The sequence below is a fragment of the Salvelinus alpinus genome, chromosome 8 (assembly GCF_045679555.1).
Source record: "Salvelinus alpinus chromosome 8, SLU_Salpinus.1, whole genome shotgun sequence".
Classification (NCBI taxonomy): Eukaryota; Metazoa; Chordata; class Actinopteri; order Salmoniformes; family Salmonidae; genus Salvelinus; species Salvelinus alpinus.
The window spans coordinates 43,362,258-43,384,434 of record NC_092093.1 but is presented as its reverse complement, the minus strand read 5'-3'; the positions used below and the strand labels follow the sequence as shown (position 1 = coordinate 43,384,434).

The 22,177-nt window shown below is 42.1% G+C and overlaps 1 protein-coding gene across 15 annotated transcripts in view; it reads right to left on the bottom strand.

Moving 5' to 3' along the window:
- Nucleotides 1–22,177, bottom strand: part of LOC139583176 (pumilio homolog 2-like) — a 59,729-nt gene that overhangs the window by 3,506 nt on the left and 34,046 nt on the right. For 9 of the 15 annotated variants that reach the window (XM_071413988.1, XM_071413992.1, XM_071413995.1 and 6 more), the window contains exons 20-22: nt 21,232–21,303; nt 16,110–16,231; nt 13,356–13,548 (exon numbers count right to left, since the gene is read on the bottom strand). In XM_071413988.1, coding sequence (XP_071270089.1) covers nt 13,356–13,548; nt 16,110–16,231; nt 21,232–21,303 — 387 coding nt within the window. The remainder of the gene's footprint in view (nt 1–13,355; nt 13,549–16,109; nt 16,232–21,231; nt 21,304–22,177) is intronic. The other 6 variants (XM_071413998.1, XM_071413999.1, XM_071414002.1 and 3 more) reach the window with 1 other exon arrangement.

Below are 22,177 nucleotides of genomic sequence, written 5' to 3'. Positions count from 1 at the left end.
AGCAAAATTAAAGCATTACAATAGAGTGTGCCCTCATGCCCCTACTCAAACAATACCACATATCTACAATACAAAATCCATGTATACGTGTGTGGAGTGCGTATGTGATCGTGTGTATGCATGTGTGTGTCGTTTCAGTCCCCACTGTAACATAAGGTTCATTCTGTTTTTGTTTTTTTTTTATCTAATTTTACTGCTTGAATCAGTTACTTGACGTGGAATAGAGTTCCATGTAGTCATTGCTCTGTGTAGTACCGTTCGCCTCCCACTGTCTGTTCTGGACTTGGGGACTGTGAAGAGACCTCGTGGCATGTCTTGTGGGGTATGCATGGGTGTCTCGAGTTGTGCAGACAGACAACTCGGTACATTCAACATGTCAATCTCTCCTCCAAATTGAGCCAGGAGAGATTGACATGCATATTATTGTTAGCTCTCTGTATACATCCAAGGGCCAGCCGTGCTGCCCTGTTCTGAGCCAATTGCAAAATTTTCCTAAGTCCCTTTTTGTGGCACCTGACCACACGACTGAACAGTAGTCCAGGTGAGACAAAACAGAAGTAACATGGCAGGCCCTAGTTAAGGTAGAGCAGTGCTTGTACCCATTGTTTTCGGTGCATGTGACAATATTTTTTTCTCTCCAAAAGTTGACTAAGGGTTGGCAGCAGGTTGATTGGTCGGCTCGTTGAGCCAGTAAAGGGGACTTTACTATTCTTAGGTAGCGGAAAGCCTTTTGCTTCCCTCCAGGCTGGGAGCACATACTTTCTAGTAGGCTTAAATTGAAAATATGGCAAATAGGAGCGGCAATATTGTCCACCATTATCCTCAGTAATTTTCCATACAAGTTGTCATGGGTGGGCATAGGCCAACCCACTGGGGAGACAGGCATAGGCAATCAGAATGAGTTCTTCCCCACAAAAAGGCTTTAATACACACAGAAATACTCAGTTTAAATCAGCTGGCAGGTCTGACGATCCCGCAGGTGAAAAAGCCGTATGTCGAGGTCCTGGGCTGGCGTGGTTACAAGTGGTCTGAGGTTGCGAGGCTGGTTAAATTATCTGGTGGACATTCCTGCAGTCAGCTTGCCAATTGCACGCTCGCTTCAAAACTTAACATTGTGGCATTGCGGTGTGTGACAACTGCACATTTAGAGTGGCCTTTTGCCCCCAGCACAGGGTACACCTGTGTAGAGATCATGCTGTTTAATCAGCTTCTTGATATGACCTGTCAGGTGGGTGGATTATCTTGACAAAGGAGAAATGCTCACTAAAAGAGATAAACAAATATGTGCACAATTTTAGAGAAAGAAGCTTTTTATGCCAACAGAAAATTGATTGGATCCAATATTTCAGCTCATGAAACATGGAACCCACACTTTACACATTGCATTTATACACCAGCCCAGGACCTCCCCATCGGGCTTATTCACCTGCGGGATCGTCTGAGACCAGCCACCCAGACAGCTGATGAAACTGGGTTTGCACAATTGAAGAATGCTTGACCGTTTGTACGGACAATCTCAGGGAAGCTGATCTGTGTGCTAGTCGCCCTCACCAGGGTCTTGACCTGACTGCAGTTCGGCGTCGTAACCGACTTCAGTGGGAAAATGCTCAACTTCGACGGCCACGCTGGAGAAGTGTGTTCGTCACGTCTGAATCTTGGTTTCAAATGTACAGGCAAAGCGGTTTGTTGACGTCAACGTGGTGAATAGAGTGCCCCATGGTGGCGGTGGAGTTATGGGCAGGCATAAGTTGTGGACAACAAAAACAATTGCATTTAATGAATGGCAATTTGAAAGCACAGAGATAGTGATGAAATCCTGAAGCCCATTGTCGTGCCATTTATCCGCCTCCATCTAATAATGCACAGCCCCATGTCGCAAGGGATCTATCTGTACACAACTCCTGGAAGCTGAAAATGTCCAAGTTCTTTTTTGTATTTTTTAAATTACATTTTTTATCCAAAACATACAATATACTTGCAGTGAAGCCACTCAACAGCTACACCACTCATCCAACAGACTCCCATTCAGAGCCACAAAGAAGTATGCAGGGTGAATGCCCTGCTCAAGGGCATGTCGATAGATCTCCCACAAGGCCAAAAACAGGGACGGGAACCCTCCAAGATCCCCACCCCACAGTTCCCCAATAGCTGCCCCTCAAACATCTGTGACCCCTCCCCTGCAATTAAAAAAAATAATAACATTAATTCCATTAACCCCCAAGAACACCCCCCAATGCACCAACAAACAAGAACATTTACTATAAAGAAGAAGAAAAAAAATGCAAAAAACCCCTAACAAGGACATCAAGGACTAATACAACCATAACAGCAAGGCCAACTGTATATGTTTGAGTGCATGTCTAGCACTATCTACGTGTGTGTGTGTGTGTGTGTGTGTGTGTATATATTTGCATGAGTGTGTGTATATGCATGTGTACAAGCACCCGAACGGCATCAGCCTCAGGCAAACCTGCATTAGCAGTAAAAAAAAACACTTCCCCCTCAGTGCCATTCAAACTTATTTTTTATACTTTTATCTTGACCATCAGTCTATCCCGACCAGCAACTCCAATCCCACGTGTCTCCAATTCCACATCCCAACCCTCAGCCCATCCCACCTATCGCTGATGCCCACCCTCTTCGGATTTATACGCAACATATATCTTTCAACTATGCTGTGATGTTTTACGTACAATTTCAATCCATCAAATAGAATCCACAGATTTCAAGTTGAAGATAAATATTTTTACTAAGAGTATTAGTAATTGACTGACCCGGATTCTCCAGATCTCCTAACAGTTATTTCTAGGGTCAATTTTAGATACATGTTATGCATTTTCAGCCATTCCTGAACCTGAGAACAGAAACAGGCTACCTGAAGGCAATACCAAAATAAAATGGTCTATTGATTCTGTATCCTCACAAAATCTGCAGAACTTCGATGATTTTATGCCCCAAATACTGAGCATTTTGTTTGTGGCAAGAATTCTATATAATAATTTTAGCTGAAAAGCACGAAGTCTGGAATCTTGCATCGTTTTATACACTGCTCAAAAAAATAAAGGGAACACTTAAACAACACAATGTAACTCCAAGTCAATCACACTTCTGTGAAATCAAACTGTCCACTTGGGAAGCAACACTGATTGACAATAAATTTCACATGCTGTTGTGCAAATGGAATAGACAAAAGGTGGAAATTAGGCAATTAGCAAGACACCCCCAATAAAGGAGTGGTTCTGCAGCTGGTGACCACAGACCACTTCTCAGTTCCTGGCTGATGTTTTGGTCACTTTTGAATGCTGGCGGTGCTTTCACTCTAGTGGTAGCATGAGACGGAGTCTACAACCCACACAAGTGGCTCAGGTAGTGCAGCTCATCCAGGATGGCACATCAATGCGAGCTGTGGCAAGAAGGTTTGCTGTGTCTGTCAGCGTAGTGTCCAGAGCATGGAGGCGCTACCAGGAGACAGGCCAGTACATCAGGAGACGTGGAGGAGGCCGTAGGAGGGCAACAACCCAGTAGCAGGACCGCTACCCCCGCCTTTGTGCAAGGAGGAGCAGGAGGAGCACTGCCAGAGCCCTGCAAAATGACCTCCAGCAGGCCACAAATGTGCATGTGTCTGCTCAAACGGTCAGAAACAGACTCCATGAGTAGTATGAGGGCCCGACGTCCACAGGTGGGGGTTGTGCTTACAGCCCAACACCGTGCAGGACGTTTGGCATTTGCCAGAGAACACCAAGACTGGCAAATTCGCCACTGGCGCCCTGTGCTCTTCACAGATGAAAGCAGGTTCAGACTGAGCACATGTGACAGAGTCTGGCGACGCCATGGAGAACGTTCTGCTGCCTGCAACATCCTCCAGCATGAACGGTTTGGCGGTGGGTCAGTCGTGGGGTGGGGTGGCATTTCTTTGGGGGGCCGCACAGCCCTCCATGTGCTCGCCAGAGGTAGCCTGACTGCCATTAGGTACCGAGATGAGATCCTCAGACCCCTTGTGAGACCATATGCTGGTGCGGTTGGCCCTGGGTTCCTCCTAATGCAAGACAATGCTAGACCTCATGTGGCTGGAGTGTCAGCAGTTCCTGCAAGAGGAAGGCATTGATGCTATGGACTGGCCCGCCCGTTCCCCAGACATTAATCCAATTGAGCACATCTGGGACATCATGTCTCGCTCCATCCACCAACGCCACGTTGCACCACAGACTGTCCAGGAGTTGGCGGATGCTTTAGTCCAGGTCTGGGAGGAGATCCCTCAGGAGACCATCCGCCACCTCATCAGGAGCATGCCCAGGCGTTGTAGGGAGATCATACAGGCACGTGGAGGCCACACACACTACAGAGCCTCATTTTGACTTGTTTTAAGGACATTACATCAAAGTTGGATCAGCCTGTAGTGTGGTTTTCCACTTTAATTTTGAGTGTGACTCCAAATCCAGACCTCCATGGGTTGATAAATTTGATTTCCATTGATAATTTGTGTGATTTTGTTGTCAGCACATTCAACTATGTAAAGAAAAAAGTATTTAATAAGAATATTTAATTCATTCAGATCTAGGATGTGTTATTTTAGTGTTCCCTTTAATTTTTTGAGCAGTGTATATCAGCTCATACACCCGGTGCCATGGAATCGGTACATCAAAAATCTCTTCCCAACCATTTTGCAATCTGTATGGCACAGTTGTCAACATCCTGGTCCTCAAATGAAACTTCAAACTTTTCTATTTATGCTATTTTTATTCCTCCGCAAGTTTTGATCCTTTATATTGAGCAGACAGACCAGTTCCCACCTCATCCCGCTGCCTCCTCCATTTTTGGGGTAATGCTGTAATCAACTGGTTGTGCTCTTGGATTGAGCAGACCTTCCCGTACAATTCTGATAACTCCAACATTACAATATAATTTAAGAACAAAATACACGTTTCAAACATCTTTCCCATAATTACAGGTATTTTAATCAACCAGCACATTTGAGATAACATATATTACAATAAATATTATGGCTTATCTTTTCAGGGGGATGAAATTGAAATTGTAGCCAGCTCTGCAATGCTTGTTTGAAAAAAAAGTATCCTTTTCATTAATTGAAAATCAGACATGGCAATCTGCACAAAGGATGAGATTTTAGTAATCTACTTGAGAACCATTTAAGGAACAAGTAAAACTTTTGAATAAGTGAAGCTTTTAGAGAGAGGTTTAGTGCTTCTATATTTAATCTCAACCCACCCAATTCATATTCATTATATAGACAGGCACGCTTTATTTTGTCTGGTTTAGCGTACCAGATAAAGCAAAATATTTCTTGCTCATATGATTTGAAAAACAAAAATCAGGAGTAGGCAGCGCCATAAGTGAGCAAACGGAGATATGACTGAGTTATTCAGGGACATTTTTTACACAAGTAGACAGGTATTTCCCTCTCCATGGTTGCAGGATCTTGTCTATTTTTACAAGTTTTCTATTAAAATTCATTGTGGAGAGCTAATTTCTATCTTTGTGATATGAATACCAAGTACGTCTACTTCAACGTCAGCCCATTTTACAGGTAAACTGCAGGGTAATGTGAAAGTTAGATTTTTTAAAGATCCAATACATAATATGGTATACTTATCATAATTAGGTTTTAGTCCAGAAAGGCCAGAAACGTTATCTAGATCTTCAATGAGACATTGCAGGGATCTAGCTTGTGGACTTAATATGAAACTTGAGTCATCGGCATACACGGACACCTTTGTTTTTTTGCCTTGGATTTCTAATCCTCTAATGTTGTTATTGGATCTGAATTTAATAGCTAGCATTTCGATGGCCATAACAAATAGATATAGTGACAGCGGACAACCTTGTTTAACTTCTTTGGGATAGGGGGCAGCATTTTCACTTTTGGATGAATAGCGTGCCCAGAGTGAACTGCCTCCTACTCAGTCCAAGATGCTAATATATGCATATTATTATTAGTATTGGATAGAAAACACTCTGAAGTTTCTAAAACTGTTTGAATGATGTCTGTGAGTATAACAGAACTCATATGGCAGGCAAAAACCTGAGAAAAAATCCAAACAAGAAATGGGAAATCTGAGGTTTGTAGTTTTTGAACTCAGCCCTTATCGAATACACAGTGGGATATGGGTTATTTTGCACTTCCTAAGGCTTCCACTAGATGCCAACCGTCTTTAGAACATTGTTTCAGGCTTCTACCGTGAAGGGGGGCCGGATGAGAGCTGTTTGACTAAGGGGTCTGGCAGCAGCCTCGTTCTCAGTCACGAGCGTTCACATGAGGTAGCTCTCGATCCATTGCTTTCTACAGACTGGAATTCTCCGGTTGGAACATTATTGAACATTTATCATAAAAACATCCTAAAGATTGATTCTATACTTAGTTTGACAAGTTTCTTCGACCTGTAATATAACTTTTTGTCCGACTGGACCTGAACGTTGTTTGGATTTGTTTACCAAACGCCCTAACAAAAGAAGCTATTTGGACATAAATGATGGACATTATCAAACAGTACAAACATTTATTGTGGAACTAAGATTCCTGGGAGTGCATTCTGATGAAGATCAAAGGTAAGTGAATATTTATAGTGCTATTTTTGACTAATGTCGACTGCGCAACATGGCGGATATTTCTTTTGGCTGGTTTGGGCTCTGAGCACTGTACTCAGATTATGCTTTTTCCGTAAAGTTTTTTTGAAATCTGACACAGCGGTTGCATTAAGGAGAAGTTTATCTATAATTCCATGTATAACACATGTATTTTCATCAACATTTATAATGAGTATTTCTGTAAATTCATGTGGCTCTCTCCATGTTTCACTGCATGTTTTGGAACTACTGAACGTAACACGCCAATGTAAAATTCGATTTTTGGATATAAATATGAACTTTACCGAACAAAACATACATGTATTGTGTAACATGAAGTCCTGAGTGTCATCTGATGAAGATTATCAAAGGTTAGTGATTCATTTTATCTCCATTTGTGCTTTTTGTGACTCCTCTCTTTGGCGGGAAAAATGGATGGGTTTTTCTGTGACTTGGTGACCTAACAATCGTTTGTGGAGCTTTCGCTGTAAAGCATTTTTAAAATCAGACACTGTGGCTGGATTAACGAGAATTGTATCTTTAAAATGGTGCCTAATACTTGTATGTTTGAGAAATTTGATTTATGAGATTTCTGTTGATTTGGATTTGGCGCCCTGCAATTTCATTGGCTGTTGGCGAGGGGTTCGCTAGCGGAACGGGGTTCCCATTTTATAAAAGAGAATCACCGAAATTGAAAAAATCCAGGCACTTATAAATAAAATCCAGTCATACTTTATCAAATGCCTTTTCAAAATCCACTATAAATACCATGCCTGGCTTCTTAGATGTTTCATGATGTTCTATTATTTCTAGTATTTGTAGTACATTATCTCCAATGTATCATCCATGTAAAAAAAAACTGTGATCAGGATGAACAATACCTGGTAAAACCATTTTTATTCTGAGTGCTATGCAGTTTGTTAGTATTTTGCATCACAACATTGAAGTGTAAGGGGCCTCCAGTTTCTTAGATAGCAAATATAAAGATCCTGTCTGTCTATCTGGGTCTTGTTTTAATAATAGTGAAATCAGACCTTCCTGCTGAGTACCTGGCAGACTACCATTTCTATAGGAGTAGTTAAAACAATCTAACAATGGAGCTTTTAGTACATCAAAAGGTCATCAAGCCCAGGTTTTTTTCCAGACTGAAAGGAATTAATAGCCTCAGTTTTTCCTCTCTAAATTTGGCCTTCGCACTGATCTCTGTACATTTGTTCATTTTTTGTATTATTTGGAAAGAACTCCTTACCATGATCTTCATTCAGTGGGAGAGGATGAGACAGAAAAGAACACCTGCTTAAAATATTTAGCTTCGGAGAATCATAAGACTCCGTCTTCAGTAACGAGTTTCTGCAAATTATGTGTTAGCGTTCCTGTGTTGGAGACTCAGGAAGAATCGTGTGTATTTTTCTCCATATTCCATCCAGTTAGCCTAATTTTTGTAATAGATTACATTCGGTCGGTCTTCAATATGTCCCTCTAGTGCTTTGTTTTTCCTCTTATTTTGTATCTACCTGTACTATTAGTTGATGTATTCCCTTGTTAGTCCTGTCTGTCTCTTTAGCCAGAAACTGCCTTATTATCAATGAATATTGAATGACCTCTGGGATACCTTTAAAGGTACCTTCAAACAATAAGGGGATTTGCTGAATCTATATTATACTGGAAAAATTCTGTTAAATTCTTTTGTCTTATTTTTAACTAAGTTATCCTCCAGTAAACTTTGATTACATTTCCAATATCCCTGTCCACGTGGAAATTCTATAGGAGTTATGTGAAGGCCAATTAGATGATCCGATCGCATTCGGTCTCCTATTAAAACTTTAACCTCTGATGCAAGAGTGAGAGACAAGAAAGTAGTCAAAACAACTAGCTTGATTAAGTCCATGCATAGCTCACTAGGTCAGGGTTTTATAGTATCCAAATATCCACTATTTCTAATGTTTTCATAATATTTTTTAATTTCCTTAAGCGCAGGGTGACGATAGTTTGTAGATTGATTTCTTTTACAGTCCATTGAGGTACTTAACACTTAGTCTCCCAACATAATGATTTGATAATTTGCTGCCTGTAAGTAAAAAAAAATTAAAAAAAAGAAAATTGGTATGGATCATCCTGATTTGGACCATATAGATGGGCCAAATATTTTTCGTCCACTTTCCTCGCGAATCATTCAGATCAACATTTTTGTTAATTAATATCACACCTTTTGAGTTATTTTGTCCATGACAAAATTTCACCACCCGATTCCTTTTCCCACGCAACTTCATCTAAGTGTAACAGTATAACTTTAGACCGTCCCCTGGCCCCGACACGGGCGCGAACCAGGGACCCTCTGCACACATCAACAACAGTCACCCACGAAGCGTCGTTACCCATCGCTCCACAAAAGCCGCGGCCCTTGCAGAGCAAGGGGAACCACTACTTCTAGGTTTCAGAGCAAGTGACGTAACTGATTGAAACGCTATTAGCGCGTACCCGCTAACTAGCTAGCCATTTCACATCCGTTACACTCACCCCCCTTTCAACCCCCGTCCATTTCAAGCACCCTTCGCTTGCTTTTGATCAGCTCCTTTTGTTGATATTATTCAAATTTGGTGAAGATCGGTCGGGGACCCTTGGTCTTGTTTAGTCTCTAGAGAAAGTTTCAAGGCGAATGCATGAATTCTCTGATCGCGCCCTCTGGATTATTGGATGCGTCCTCAGGAATCCCAGAAAATATTACATTTTCATGCATGCTACGGCTTTGTATGTCTAGTAGCAACTCCCTCATCACCCTGTTTTCCGTGAGGAGACAATCCATTTTGGAATCGCGAATTTTTACCTCGGCTGCGAGTGCCTTGTTCCCTCCTTGGAGCATGAGAATTTCACTCTGGAGTTTAGCCAAACTCCCCCCTGCTACCTCCTCACACAACTTTCAGTGTTGCATGGATTCCAGCAACAGCACTAGCCTCTACTTCAACAGTAAGTAAATCGTCTGTCGATTAATATCTTTTTTTGTTGGATTCTTTTGTGAGGTAGCCGGATCTTTCCATGATGGAGTAGGTTGTTCCTCCAGAGCGTAAAGCTGTTGATACTCGTCGATTTCCCCCAGGATCTCCTTAGTATCCAGGTTGGCTCTTTACTGCAACCAGTTGTTTTTCAAAAGTGAACGTGTCTTTCCCACGATGACAACCGGTGTCTTTGTAGTACAGCCACCTAGCACTGTTTGGTTAGCGGTGTTTCCTAGCTGTTAAAAGCTAACCACATCACGTAAATCCACAAAGTTTGGTATTCGTATTTAATGCATAGCGGTTTGTTTTAAATAAAAAATAACAGAGTCTTCTCCAGCATACAGTGTTCAGCTGTGCACTGGAGACGTGTCCCAGTTCTTCCATGGCCTGCATACTCAGATGTCAAATATTGAGCTTGCTTGGGATGCTCTTGATCGACAAGTACGGCAGAGTGTTCCAGTTCCTGCCAACATCCAGCAACTTCGCACAGCCATTGGAGTGGTACAACATTCCACAGGCCACAATCAACAGCCTGAACAATTCTATGCATAGGAGATGTCATGCTGCATGAGGCAAATGGTCACCTCATATATTGACTGGTTCTGATCTACACCCCTTCCATTTTTTTAAAGGTACACTATATACACAAAGGTATGTGGACACCCCTTAAATTAGTGTATTCTGCCATTTCAGCCACACCCGTTGCTGACAGGTGTATAAAATCGGGCAGACAGCCATGTTATCTCCATAGACAAACATTGGCCTTACCGAAGAGCAGTCAAATTTCAACGTGTCACCATCATAGGATGCCACCTTTCCAACAAGTCAGTTAGTAAAATGTCTGCCCTGGTCAACTAAGTACTGTTATTGTGAAGTGACAACGTCTAGGAGCAACAGTTCAGCCGCGAAGCGGTAGGCCACACAAGCTCGCAGAACGGGACCGTCTGTCCTTGGTTACAACACTCACTACAAAGTTCCAAACTGCCTCTGGAAGCAACGTCAGCACAACAACTGGTTTGTTAGGAGCTTCATGAAATGGGGTTCCATTGCCGAACACCCGCACACAAGCCTAAAATCACCACGTGCAATGCCAAGCGTCAGCTGGAGTTGGGTAAAGCTCGTCGCCATTGGACTCCGGAAACGCGTTCTCTGGAGTAATGAATCACGCTTCACCATCTGGCAGTCCGACGGACAAATCTGGGTTTGGCGGATGCCAGGAGAACGCTACCTGTCCGAATGCAGAGTGCCAACTGTAAAGTTTGGTGGATGAAGAATAATGGTTTGGGGCTGTTTTTCATGGTACGGGCTAAGCCCCTTAGTTCCAGTGAAGGAAAATCTTAATGTGACAGCATACAATGAATGACATTCTAGACAATTCTGTGCTTCTAACGTTGTGGCAACAGTTTGGGGAAGGCCCTATCCTGTTTCAGCATGACAAAGATACCATGCACAAAGCAAGGTGTATACAGAAAAGTGTTTTTGAGATCAGTGTCGAAGAACTTGTCTGGCCTGCACAGAGCCTTGACCTCAACCCCACCGCACACCTTTGGGATGAATTCGAATGCGAGCCAGGCGTAATCGCCCAATATCAGTACCGGACTCATTAATGCTCGTGGCTGAATGGAAGCAAGTCCCTACAGCAACGTTCCAACATCTAATGGAAAGCTGTCCCAGAAGAGTGGAGGCTGTTACAGCAGCAAAGGGGAGGGACCAACTCCATATTAATGCCTATGATTTTGGAATGAAATGTTCGACGAGGTGTCCACATACACTACATGACCAAAAGTATCTGTGACCAACAGATGTACAGTTGAAGTCGGAAGTTTACATGCACCTTAGCCAAATACATTTCAGCTCAGTTTCACAATTCCTGACATTTAATCCCAGTAAAAATTCCCTGTTTTAGGTCAGTTAGGATCACCACTTTATTTTAAGAATGTGAGAATGATTTATTTAGGCTTTTATTTCTTTCATCACATTCCCAGTGGGTCAGAAGTTTACATACACAATTAGTATTTGGTAGCATTGCCTTTAAATTGTTTAACTTGGGTCAAACGTTTCTGGTAGCCTTCCACAAGCTTCCCACAATAAGTTAGGTGAATGTTGGCCCATTCCTCCTGACAGAGCTGGTGTAACTGAGTCAGGTGTGTAGGCCTCCTTGCTCGCACACGCTTTCTCAGATCTGCCCACAAATGTTCTATGGGATTGAGGTCAGGGCTTTGTGATGGCCACTCCAATACCTTGACTTTGTTGTCCTTAAGCCATTTTGCCACAACTTTGGAAGTATGCTTGGGGTCATTGTCCATTGGAAGACCCATTTGCAACCAAGCTTTAACTTCCTGACTGATGTCTGGATATGTTGCTTCAATATATCCACAATTTTCCTGCCTCATGATGCCATCTATTTTGTTAAGTGCACCAGTCCCTCCGGCAGCAAAGCACCACCACAACATGCTGCCACATGCTTCATGGTTGGGATGGTGTTCAGCTCGCAAGCCTCCCCTGTTTTCCTCCAAACATAACGATGGTCATTATTTCCAAACAGTTCTATTTTTGTTTCATCAGACCAGAGGACATTTCTCCAAAAAGTACCTTTGTCCCCATGTGCAGTTGCAAACAGTAGTCTGGCTTTTTGTGGCAGTTTTGGAGAAGTGGCTTCTTTCTTGCTGAGCGGCCTCAGGTTATGTCCATATAGGACTCGTTTTACTGTGGATATAGATACTTTAGTACCCGTTTCCTCCAGCATCTTCGCAAGGTCCTTTGCTGTTGTTCTGGGATTGATTTGCACTAAAGTACATTCATCTCAAGGAGACAGAACGAGTCTCCTTCCTGTGCAGTACGATGGCTACGTGGTCCCATGGTGTTTATACTCGCATACTATTGTTTGTACAGATGAACGTGGTACCTTCAGGCGTTTGGAAGTTGATCCCAAGAATGAACCAGATTTGTGGAGGTCTAAAAACAATGGTTGATGTCTTTTGATTTTCCCAAGATGTCAGGCAAAGAGGCACTGACTTTGAAGTAGGCATTGAAATACATCCACAGGTACACCGCCAATTGACGTCAACTGGCTTTAGAAGCTTCTGATAGGCTGACATTTTCTGGAATTTCCCAAGCTGTTTAAAGGCACAGTCAACTTAGTGTATGTAAACTTCTGACCCACTGGAATTGTGATACAGTGAATTATAAGTGAAATAATCTGTAAACAATTTTTGGAAAAATTATTTGTGTCATGCACAAAGTAGATGTCCTCACCGAGTTGCCAAAACTATAGTTTGTTAACAAGAAATTTGTGGAGTGGTTGAAAAACAAGTTTTAATAACGCTGTACATCTCTATACATCTCTTCAACTGTACATCTCTATTCCCAGTCATGTGAAATCCATAGATTAGATTAAGGCCTAATGAATTTACTTCAATTGACTAGTTTCCTTAGATGAACTGTAACTCAGTAAAATCATTGCTCGTTGCATTTATATTTTTGTTCAGTGTAAAATACTTTTCACACCACATGGAAAGGAGACTGCTATGGGTAACAATTAGAATTTGGATAACTAGAAATGCTGTACCAAAAGTACCACCAACCTTTGGTTTTATAGCAATACCTGGCCTAAATTAAACTGATCTAAATTAACAAACAATGGGAAACGTTGGGTGTACTCACGAGGAACCAAACAGGCCGAAACAGGGAGGGACTAACCTGAAGTTCTCCAATGAGAAATAGCTGTTTATGTAGCAAAATGTTTACCGTGAATTCACTTGATGGTATATGTCAACCCACCTTGTGCATGATGATTTTGCGCTGGGCGGGCTCGGCCATGTCGATCATCCTCTGCACCACGTAGTTGGCGTACTGATCTTTCATCATGGTGTAGAGAGCGCTGTGGGGGCCGTCCTTCTGGCAGCACACCTCGTCAATCAGCAGGGCCCGCTCGGCACGGGATGAGTGGATCACACACTTCTCTACCACGTTACTTAGGGAGAGACGTGGGCTCAGTTAAAAACAAACTATACGGGCCGGTGTCCTGAACACAGAGTCTGCCTAGTCCTTAATTAAAAAGCTAAAGGCTGAAACATTACTATTTTCAGGAAACTAGGTGTATGTCACGCATCACTACTTCACAGGAAAGCCATTTGAACTATTAAAAAAAAGAGAAAAAAATCTAAATGGATTTGTTCGCCAAAATGCCTTCTGGAACATGTGAACTTTCATGTGCCTTAACAACAAACTTGTATGCCATCTGTAAATAAGAATAAAATTGTTAAATTACGAGACTAGTTGGTTTAGCCACGGAAAAAGGGCAGCAACCTTCCTGCTAGCCATGATTGGCTGAGATGAGTGTATACCGACACATGCAGTCAGAGCCGGCCCTAGCCTTTTGGGGGCTTTAAGCAAGATTTTGACCTACATCATTCAAGAAGATAGAAATGCTAATTCCCATGAAACTGATTGGGATCAAATAGTCAGCATGCAGTTGCAGCATGGACGCAGCACCTGTTAAATGTGAAGAATTATCATTCACGATTGACAGTGATGATAGCATATCATTTTTTTTAAAAGGTAGGCCTAATTTGGTGTTTGAGGATTTTAAAAATAGAAAAATGTATTTGAGCCATGTGTAGGAATAGGCAGTTATTCTATTTTGGTGATACATTGCACGCAATGTATATTATAAAATTACATAGTTCAATAGGTGACATAAAAATGCAGTTCTGTCCTTAAAAATATAGCACTACATCACTGATTGTATGCTCAGAAAAAGCTAAAGACAAAAGCAAGAAAGCAGCAAATTTGGGCACGTGAAGAGGACAATATGGATTAACGGTTTTGCAGAAAGAGTTCGAGGTAAGAACAGCTTTAAATGCGACATGTAACCTAGCCCAGCTTTTTGTGTGAGTGAGATTAACTTGAGGTAGGATGAACTTCAATGTTCCATGGGGAAAATTGTCTTAGACACACAGTACTGCTGTATACAAAAGACAATCAACATAACACATTACCCTTGTCATACACTTCTCATATAGCCACATACATAACACTTCGCATATTCCCTTATTCTGTCAGTGGCGTACTAACACGGCACAGCTTTACTTATTGCTGTTTAGGTATTTGTTGGACATGGGAAAAAAGAAATACTTATACAGCTTACATGTGGGGACCTTATAGCATCTGCCAGAATCTTTATATTAGTTCCGAGTAGCTGATTGGCTGACGGTGGGACATGCTCGCATCTGCTCTGAGCACTGCTCACACTTGGCAATAATGGCTGAATATATTCAAAATGTTTGAAAATCATTACGCCCGGATCCAGCCATCAACCGCAAAATCGGGTAAGTGCTACACTTTATGGGTTGTGTCATTAAGTTTTACGTCGGGTTTGCTCTGAATCGAAAAAAATGCGCTGGGAGCTGATCGAAAGGCCGTAGATCGGGCAAAAAAAACTTGTACCGTAATTTCCGGACTATAAGCAGCTACTTTTTTCCCCACGCTATGAACCTTGCGGTTTATACAATGATGCGGCTAATTTATGTTTTTTTTCACAAGATTCACGCCGCCAAAAAACTGAGCACCATCACATAATGTGACGTAAATCGAGCGCGCTCAAACTTCCCATCATTCTGATTACGGTAGTCATTTTGTCACCCTCATCATGGCAAAGACAGAGAAATGCATATGATGCAGCTTTCAAGTTGAAGGCGATCGATCTGGCTGTTGGAAAAGGAAATAGAGCTGCTGCACGGGAGCTTGGCCTTAATGAGTCTATGATAAGACGTTGGAAACAGCAGCGTGAGGAACGGACTCAGTGCAAAAAGACAACAAAAGCTTTCAAGGAAGAAAAGCGGATGGCCCGAACTAGAAAATGAGATTGAAGACTGGGTCAACACACAGAGAGCAGACGGCCGAGGCGTTTCAACTGTGCAGATCCGACTGAAAGCCAAAACAATCGCCACCGCAATGAAGTTTGACTTTCTTGGTAGGCTACTGTTTACTGCTATTTTTTAATTTTTTATTACAAGCCGTGTTTCGTTAAAGCCTATTTAATTTTGTTACAAGACGTGTTTCGTTTAAAAGCCTATTTATTTTTGTTACAAGTCGTGTTTCGTTTAAAAGCCTATTTATTTTTGTTACAAGCCGTGTTTCATTTAAAGGCTGTGTAAAGTATATTTGTTTCAATGTACCGGTATGCACTTGCGGCTTATAGACATGTGCGGTTTATTTATGTACAAAATACATATTTTTTTTTTTTTTAAATCAGTGGGTACGGCTTATATTCAGGTGCGCTTAATAGTCCAGCAATTACGGTAATGTCCGCCCGGCTTAACTCAATGGAGCATCTCCATTGAAAGTCCGTGGGAAAATCTTCATTGGAAAACCGCCCATGAACGTAATTTGTCTCACTCAGTGGAGGCTAGGGTCACTTTAAAATTGGAGGTGGGCCTCATTGGAATGGCATAACTGGAAAGCACATCTTCACGAGTCTCACTCTCACCAGCTATAAAAAAATAAAAAAGGGGTCGATTTGTGTTGCCTTACCTCGCAAATTTGTGCTGGCTCAGGAGGAGCACCTTCCCGCGGACCTCTGCCACAATCTTGCTCTTGTCTTCGGGTCTGCCGTGCTCCAGGACGTGCTGGATGACGTAGTTGCCGTACTGATCCTGCAGGGGGCGATGAAAGCAAAAGACAGTGTGGGATCACATTTCCCATTCACACCAAAAGAAAAATAGTAAATTTCACCATCATGTAATATCATTTAGATAACCCACACTACGGATTCAATAATGTTCAGATAGTCGAGAGATTTTCCTTTGACACAGACATCTATAAATGACACCCCATAGTAGCAAAAGCCCTAATTATGTAGCGGCTAAGGCACCTTAGTAGCAACCTAAGCCGAGAGCTCCTGAAAATATGTGACCCGTCTCAGGAAGCTGGGCCTATATCGCACGTCATTACTTCACAGGATAGGCATTAGATTATGTTTTATACTTATCAAAATGCATGTGAACCCTCATGTGCCTTAACTTCTCTAGGGTAGGGGGCAGCATTTTCACGTTTGGATGAAAAGCATACACAAATTAAACTGCCAGCTACACATCCACAGAAAATAAGATATGCATATTATTAGTAGATTTGGATATAAAACACAAGTTTATAAAACCGTTTGAATCATGTCTGTGAGTATAACAGAACTTATTTAGCAGGCGAAACCCCGAGGACAAACCATTTAGATTTTTTTTGTGTGAGGTCACTTTTCAATTAGTTTTCATTGGGAAACCAGATTTCTAAGTAAGAGTCTAGCTACATTTTCAGATACTATACGTTCCTAATTTTGTCAGCAATTTTCTTCATTGCAAGTTAAAGCATACTGTTAGCTAGCGAACTTTAAGCGTATGTGTAGTAATATTATTAGAATCAGAAAACCATTTGCATTGCTAGTTATAGCCTAATGTTAGCTAGCTAACATTGAACCTAAACTCTGCAAAAAAAAGAAACGTCCTCGCACTGTCAACTGCATTTATTTTCAGCAAACTTAACATGAGTAAATATTTGTATGAACATAAGATTCAACAGACAAACTGAAAAAGTTCTACAGACATATGACTAACAGAAATTTAATGTGTCCCTGAAAAAAAGGGGGGGGGGGGGGGGGGTCAAAAGTAAGTCAGTATCTGGTGTGGCCACCAGCTGAATTAAGTACTGCAGTGCATCTCCTCCTCATGGACTGCACCAGATTTGCCCGTTCTTCCTGTGAGATGTTACCCCACTCTTCCACCAAGGCACCTGCAAGTTCTCGGACATTTCTGTGGGGGGGGGGAGAATGGCTATAGCCCTCACCCTCCGATCTAACAGGTCCCAGACGTGCTCAATGGGATTGAGATCCGGGCCCGTCGCTGGCAAAACACTGACATTCCTGTCTTGCAGGAAATCACGCACAGAACGAGCAGTATGGCATTGTCATGCTGGAGGGTCATGTCAGGATGAGCCTGCAGGAAGGGTACCACATGAGGGAGGAGGATGTCTTCCCTGTAATACCCAGCGTTGAGATTGCCTGCAATGACAACAAGCTCAGTCCGATGATGCTGTGACACACCGCCCCAGACCATGACAGACCCTCCACCTCGATCACGCTCCAGAGTAAAGGCCTCGGTGTAACGCTCATGCCGTCAACAATAAACGCGAATCCGACCATGGTGAGACAAAACAGAAACTCGCCAGTGAAGAGTACTTTTTGCCAGTCCTGTCTGGACCAGCAATGGTGGGCTTGTGCCCATAGGCGACATTGTTGCCGGTGACGTCTTGTGAGGACATGCCTTTACAACAGGCCTACAAGCCCTCAGTCCAGCCTCAGCCTATTGCGGACAGTCTGAGCACTGATGGAGGGATTGTGCGTTCCTGGTGTAACTCGGACAGTTGTTGCCATCCTGTACCTGTCCTGCAGGTGTGACGTTCGGATTTACCGATCCTGTGCAGGTGTTGTTACACATGGTCTGCCACTGCGAGGACAATCAGCTGTCCATCTTGTCTCCCTGTAGCTCTGTCTTACGCGTCTCACAGTACGGACATCACAATTTATTGCCCTGGCCACATCTGCAGTCCTCATGCCTCCTTGCAGCATGCCTAAGGCACGTTCATGCAGATGAGCAGGGACCCTGGGCATCTTTCTTTTGGTGTTTTTCAGAGTCAGTAGAAAGGCCTCTTTCGTCTCCTAAATTTTCATAACAGTCACCTTAATTGCCTACCTGCTGTAAGCAGTTAGTGTCTTAACGACCGTTTCACAGGTGCATGTTCATTAATTGTTTATGGTTCATTGACCAAGCATGGGAAACAGTGTTTAAACCCTTTACAATAAAGATATTTTACAAATTATCTTTGAAAGACAGGGTCCTGAAAAGGGGACTTTGTTGTTGTTGCTGAGTTTAGTTGGTTCGCTTCAGCTACTTGCAGAGTCATACTACAGCTATGAACATGTTTATTCGTAGGGAGTTGGGATTATGCCTGTTCATTGTAGCTAGCTAGATTCCAGATGACCCATCAATGACCAATCAAGTTAGACAGGTGTGTATGGCCATTATTTTATTTCATTAACACGTGTACAATTTACACGTGTCGGGTTAGCGACATCTAATAATGATAAAATATTTCCATCTGGACACTTTGTTTTTGATATTGCTGCTATGCAAGTAACCTTCTGTATCCTGTGCATGTGACAAATACACCTTGATATGGGGTGTGTTTACCAGAGACTAATGAGGTAATGGGAAGAACATGACCTGCACCAAAGTCAGATTAGGATATAGGCCAAGATAATGTATTTTTATCTGGAGTTTCCTTATTGTAGGCTACTACTTTTAGTCTTGAAATCTTTGGGTTTTTACTACACTACTCAGTCGGTATAGCACATGGCCTCATGTGAATCCTTAAAGAGATGGGTGGGGCTAAAGCTTATGAGGGCGTGAAGGATGCTGAATGGGTGTAGACGAAGAGCTCTCCAGTAGATGTCCCAAAACATTCAAGGGCCATTTTCCTCAAAAGTGGGGTTACAGAGTTATCAACTTTCAAAGCAGAATTACTTCCCCATTTTCCCTAAACTGTAGTGTATGATACCATTTCTAGCGCTAAGTCTACTTTTATCAATACATTTTTTTATTTTAAGTACAATCAAATTGCTACATCGGACCGAATCCCGGTGATAGGTCACATACAGTGCATGCGGAAAGTATTCAGACTTTTCCCACATTGTTACATTAAATATTTTTTCTAAAATTGATTAAATACAAAAAAAGGTAATCAATCTAAACACAATACCCCATAATGACAAAGCGAACACAGTTTTTAGAAATGCTTGAACATTTATATGGGGCGACAGGTAGCCTAGTGGTTAGAGTGTTGGGCCAGTGACCGAAAGGTTGCTAGATCGAATCCTATACTGACAAGGTAAAAATCTGTCGTTCTGCCCCTGAACATGAGTTAACCCACTGTTCCTAGGCCATCATCGTAAATAAGAATGTTCTTGACTAACTTGCCTGGTTAAATATTTATTTTTATTTTTAATCAATATATATATATATTTTTTAATTGTTACATAAGTATTCAGACCCTTTTACTTAGTACTAGCAGGTGTCCACATTTAATTACTGGTAAGTGTTAAATTGTATGTTTTTTTATCAGCCATTTTATTTATTATAATATTTCTGGTGGTTGTTTGCCAGAATGTGCAGATTGACTGGCAGGTCAACACTTTCTGGCTTGGCTAGCTAATTGTTTTTGTTTGAATGATGCATCTGGACACGGTACCAGCTTTGTTTCACCTGCCTGCTAGTTCCTGACCGTTGAATAATTCAATTGAAAAGTCACCTGAAGCTTAAGCGGCATGGGAGATGCAGTAAAAGGAATGCAGTACGGAGGCAGAGGGCTCATCGTGAGGATGACTGGCTACTACTGTGAACTGTGTGTAGTGAGCTTCTGGGGCCCAGAGCTGCTGAGACATCACCCAAGTGGGTGCTACACATTGTGACGGAGTAGAAGTCCAGTAACTACACAACTCCGGCTGGTTCTCTGAGTAGACCTCAACACGATCGTCACCAGACTCTTCATCCATCATCTCCCTGACCATCTTCCTCTGATCAAGACATGAACTGTCCCCCTCCATCTTTGGGAGGATGCACTCAGACTTGGCCTCTATTGGTTGACCCAACTACAGCTAGGCTACTCATGATGTATTGCTTTTCGGTTTTCGACAAGCTTTGAGAACCTTATGAAAAGCACCATTGAAATGTTATAAAACTATTAAATATCACCGCAGATTGCTGAAGGTCAAACGACAAGAAAGACGCTTCTGATTTGCATTAGACACAGGCCTATTCAGGTCCATGTGGAACCAGCAGCATATTTGCCCCTTCAGGGACAGGTGATAAGACAGTTATGGGTGTGGTTTTAAGGAAAAATAACTTAATATACCTAAAGCTGTGCAGGAAAACGAACAAACTCACCTGACCAGATATCAATAGTGACTCGACAACATTTGACCACCTGAAATTAGTAGCATGCCTCATACTACAGATGTCCCCCTCCCAATTATTTGAAGCAATTTACATGATTTGATTTACAAACTTTGCCCAACCATTTTGCTTCATTGCTCAACATGGTCTGATGGACTTTAACCCTAAAATCCAAGAAACCACAGTAAGTTCGAAACATATGGGACAATGTCAATGTTGGGGGTCCAAATTGTGGCTAAAAAAAGCTCTTGACTTGGGGAGTCTTTCTAGCAAGTATTGATAACTAAAAATCAGAGAAGGCAGGCAGGAGAGAGGTGGGGGGAAAAAGACTTAGAATCAGGAGGCGTCTGTGACCAGAGAGATTATCCAAACAGAGCTGAGAAGCGGGGTGCTGCGAATCCTCTACGTGACAGGACAGAAATATTTATTCTAAACAAAGGAACAAGAAAAAGGAGGGGAGAGGGAGGCGGCGGAAGAAGGAAGAGGCGTGCTCTGAGTTTAGGAGGAGGTCTGAAAAGAGGGATAGAGAGTTTGGTGAAGGTAAAAGGCCTCTACAGTGTTAGAGCAGACTGGTTATTGAGAAAGAGAAATATGGAGGAGGAATAGTGAGGGAGGCGACACGAGGAGTACGTCCGCGTGGGAGGCGAATTGCTGACCTTGAACAGTGCATCGCTGGACACTGTATAGTATGTTTTGGGTGTCATCTCCAATGAAACGCCTTGATATTTCTAGATGGAATAAGTGGGGGCGGGGGGGTTAAATAAACATCATAGGTAGAAGTCATTGCCAGCATGAATATCATTAACCTTAGGATAAAAATGGACACTGAGCATGGTCATGTTCATTAGGCACCATAGGGAAGAAAACGTACTGAAACAAGGGGCTTTCCTGACTTGTTCAATGAGAAAAGCCCATTTTTTCCCCCTTCCCCCCAGTCACCCTTTCGTGCCCTAATGAACACGACATGCTGCACAGCCACATTAACAATGAAAACATCACAAGAACAAAACATGCGCACACACATTCAGAAGTTTGGGGTCACTTAGAAATGTTCTTGTTTCTGAAAGAAAAGCACATTTGTCAATTAAAATAACATCAAATTGATCAGAAACACAGTGTAGACATTGTTAATGTTGTAAATGACTATTGTAGCTGGAAACGGCTGATTTTTTATGGAATATCTACATAGGTGTACAGAGGCCCATTATCAGCAACCATCACTCCTGTGTTCCAATGGCACGTTGTGTTAGCTAATCCAAGTTTCTCATTTTAAAAAGGCTAATTGAAAAACCCTTTTGCAATTATGCTGGCACAGCTGAAAACTGTTGTTCTAATTAAAGAAGCAATAAAACTGTCCTTCTTTAGATTCGTTGAGTATCTGGAGCATCAGCATTTGTGGGATCGATTACAGGCTCAAAATGGCCAGAAACAAAGAACTTCCTTCTGAAACTCGCCAATCTATTCTTGTTTCCAGCTACAATAGTCATTTACAACATTAAATGTCCACACTGATGTTATTTTAAAAATACAAGTGCTTTTCTTTAAAAAACAAGGATATTTCTAACATTCAAACTTTTGAACGGTAGTGTACACACAACAGTC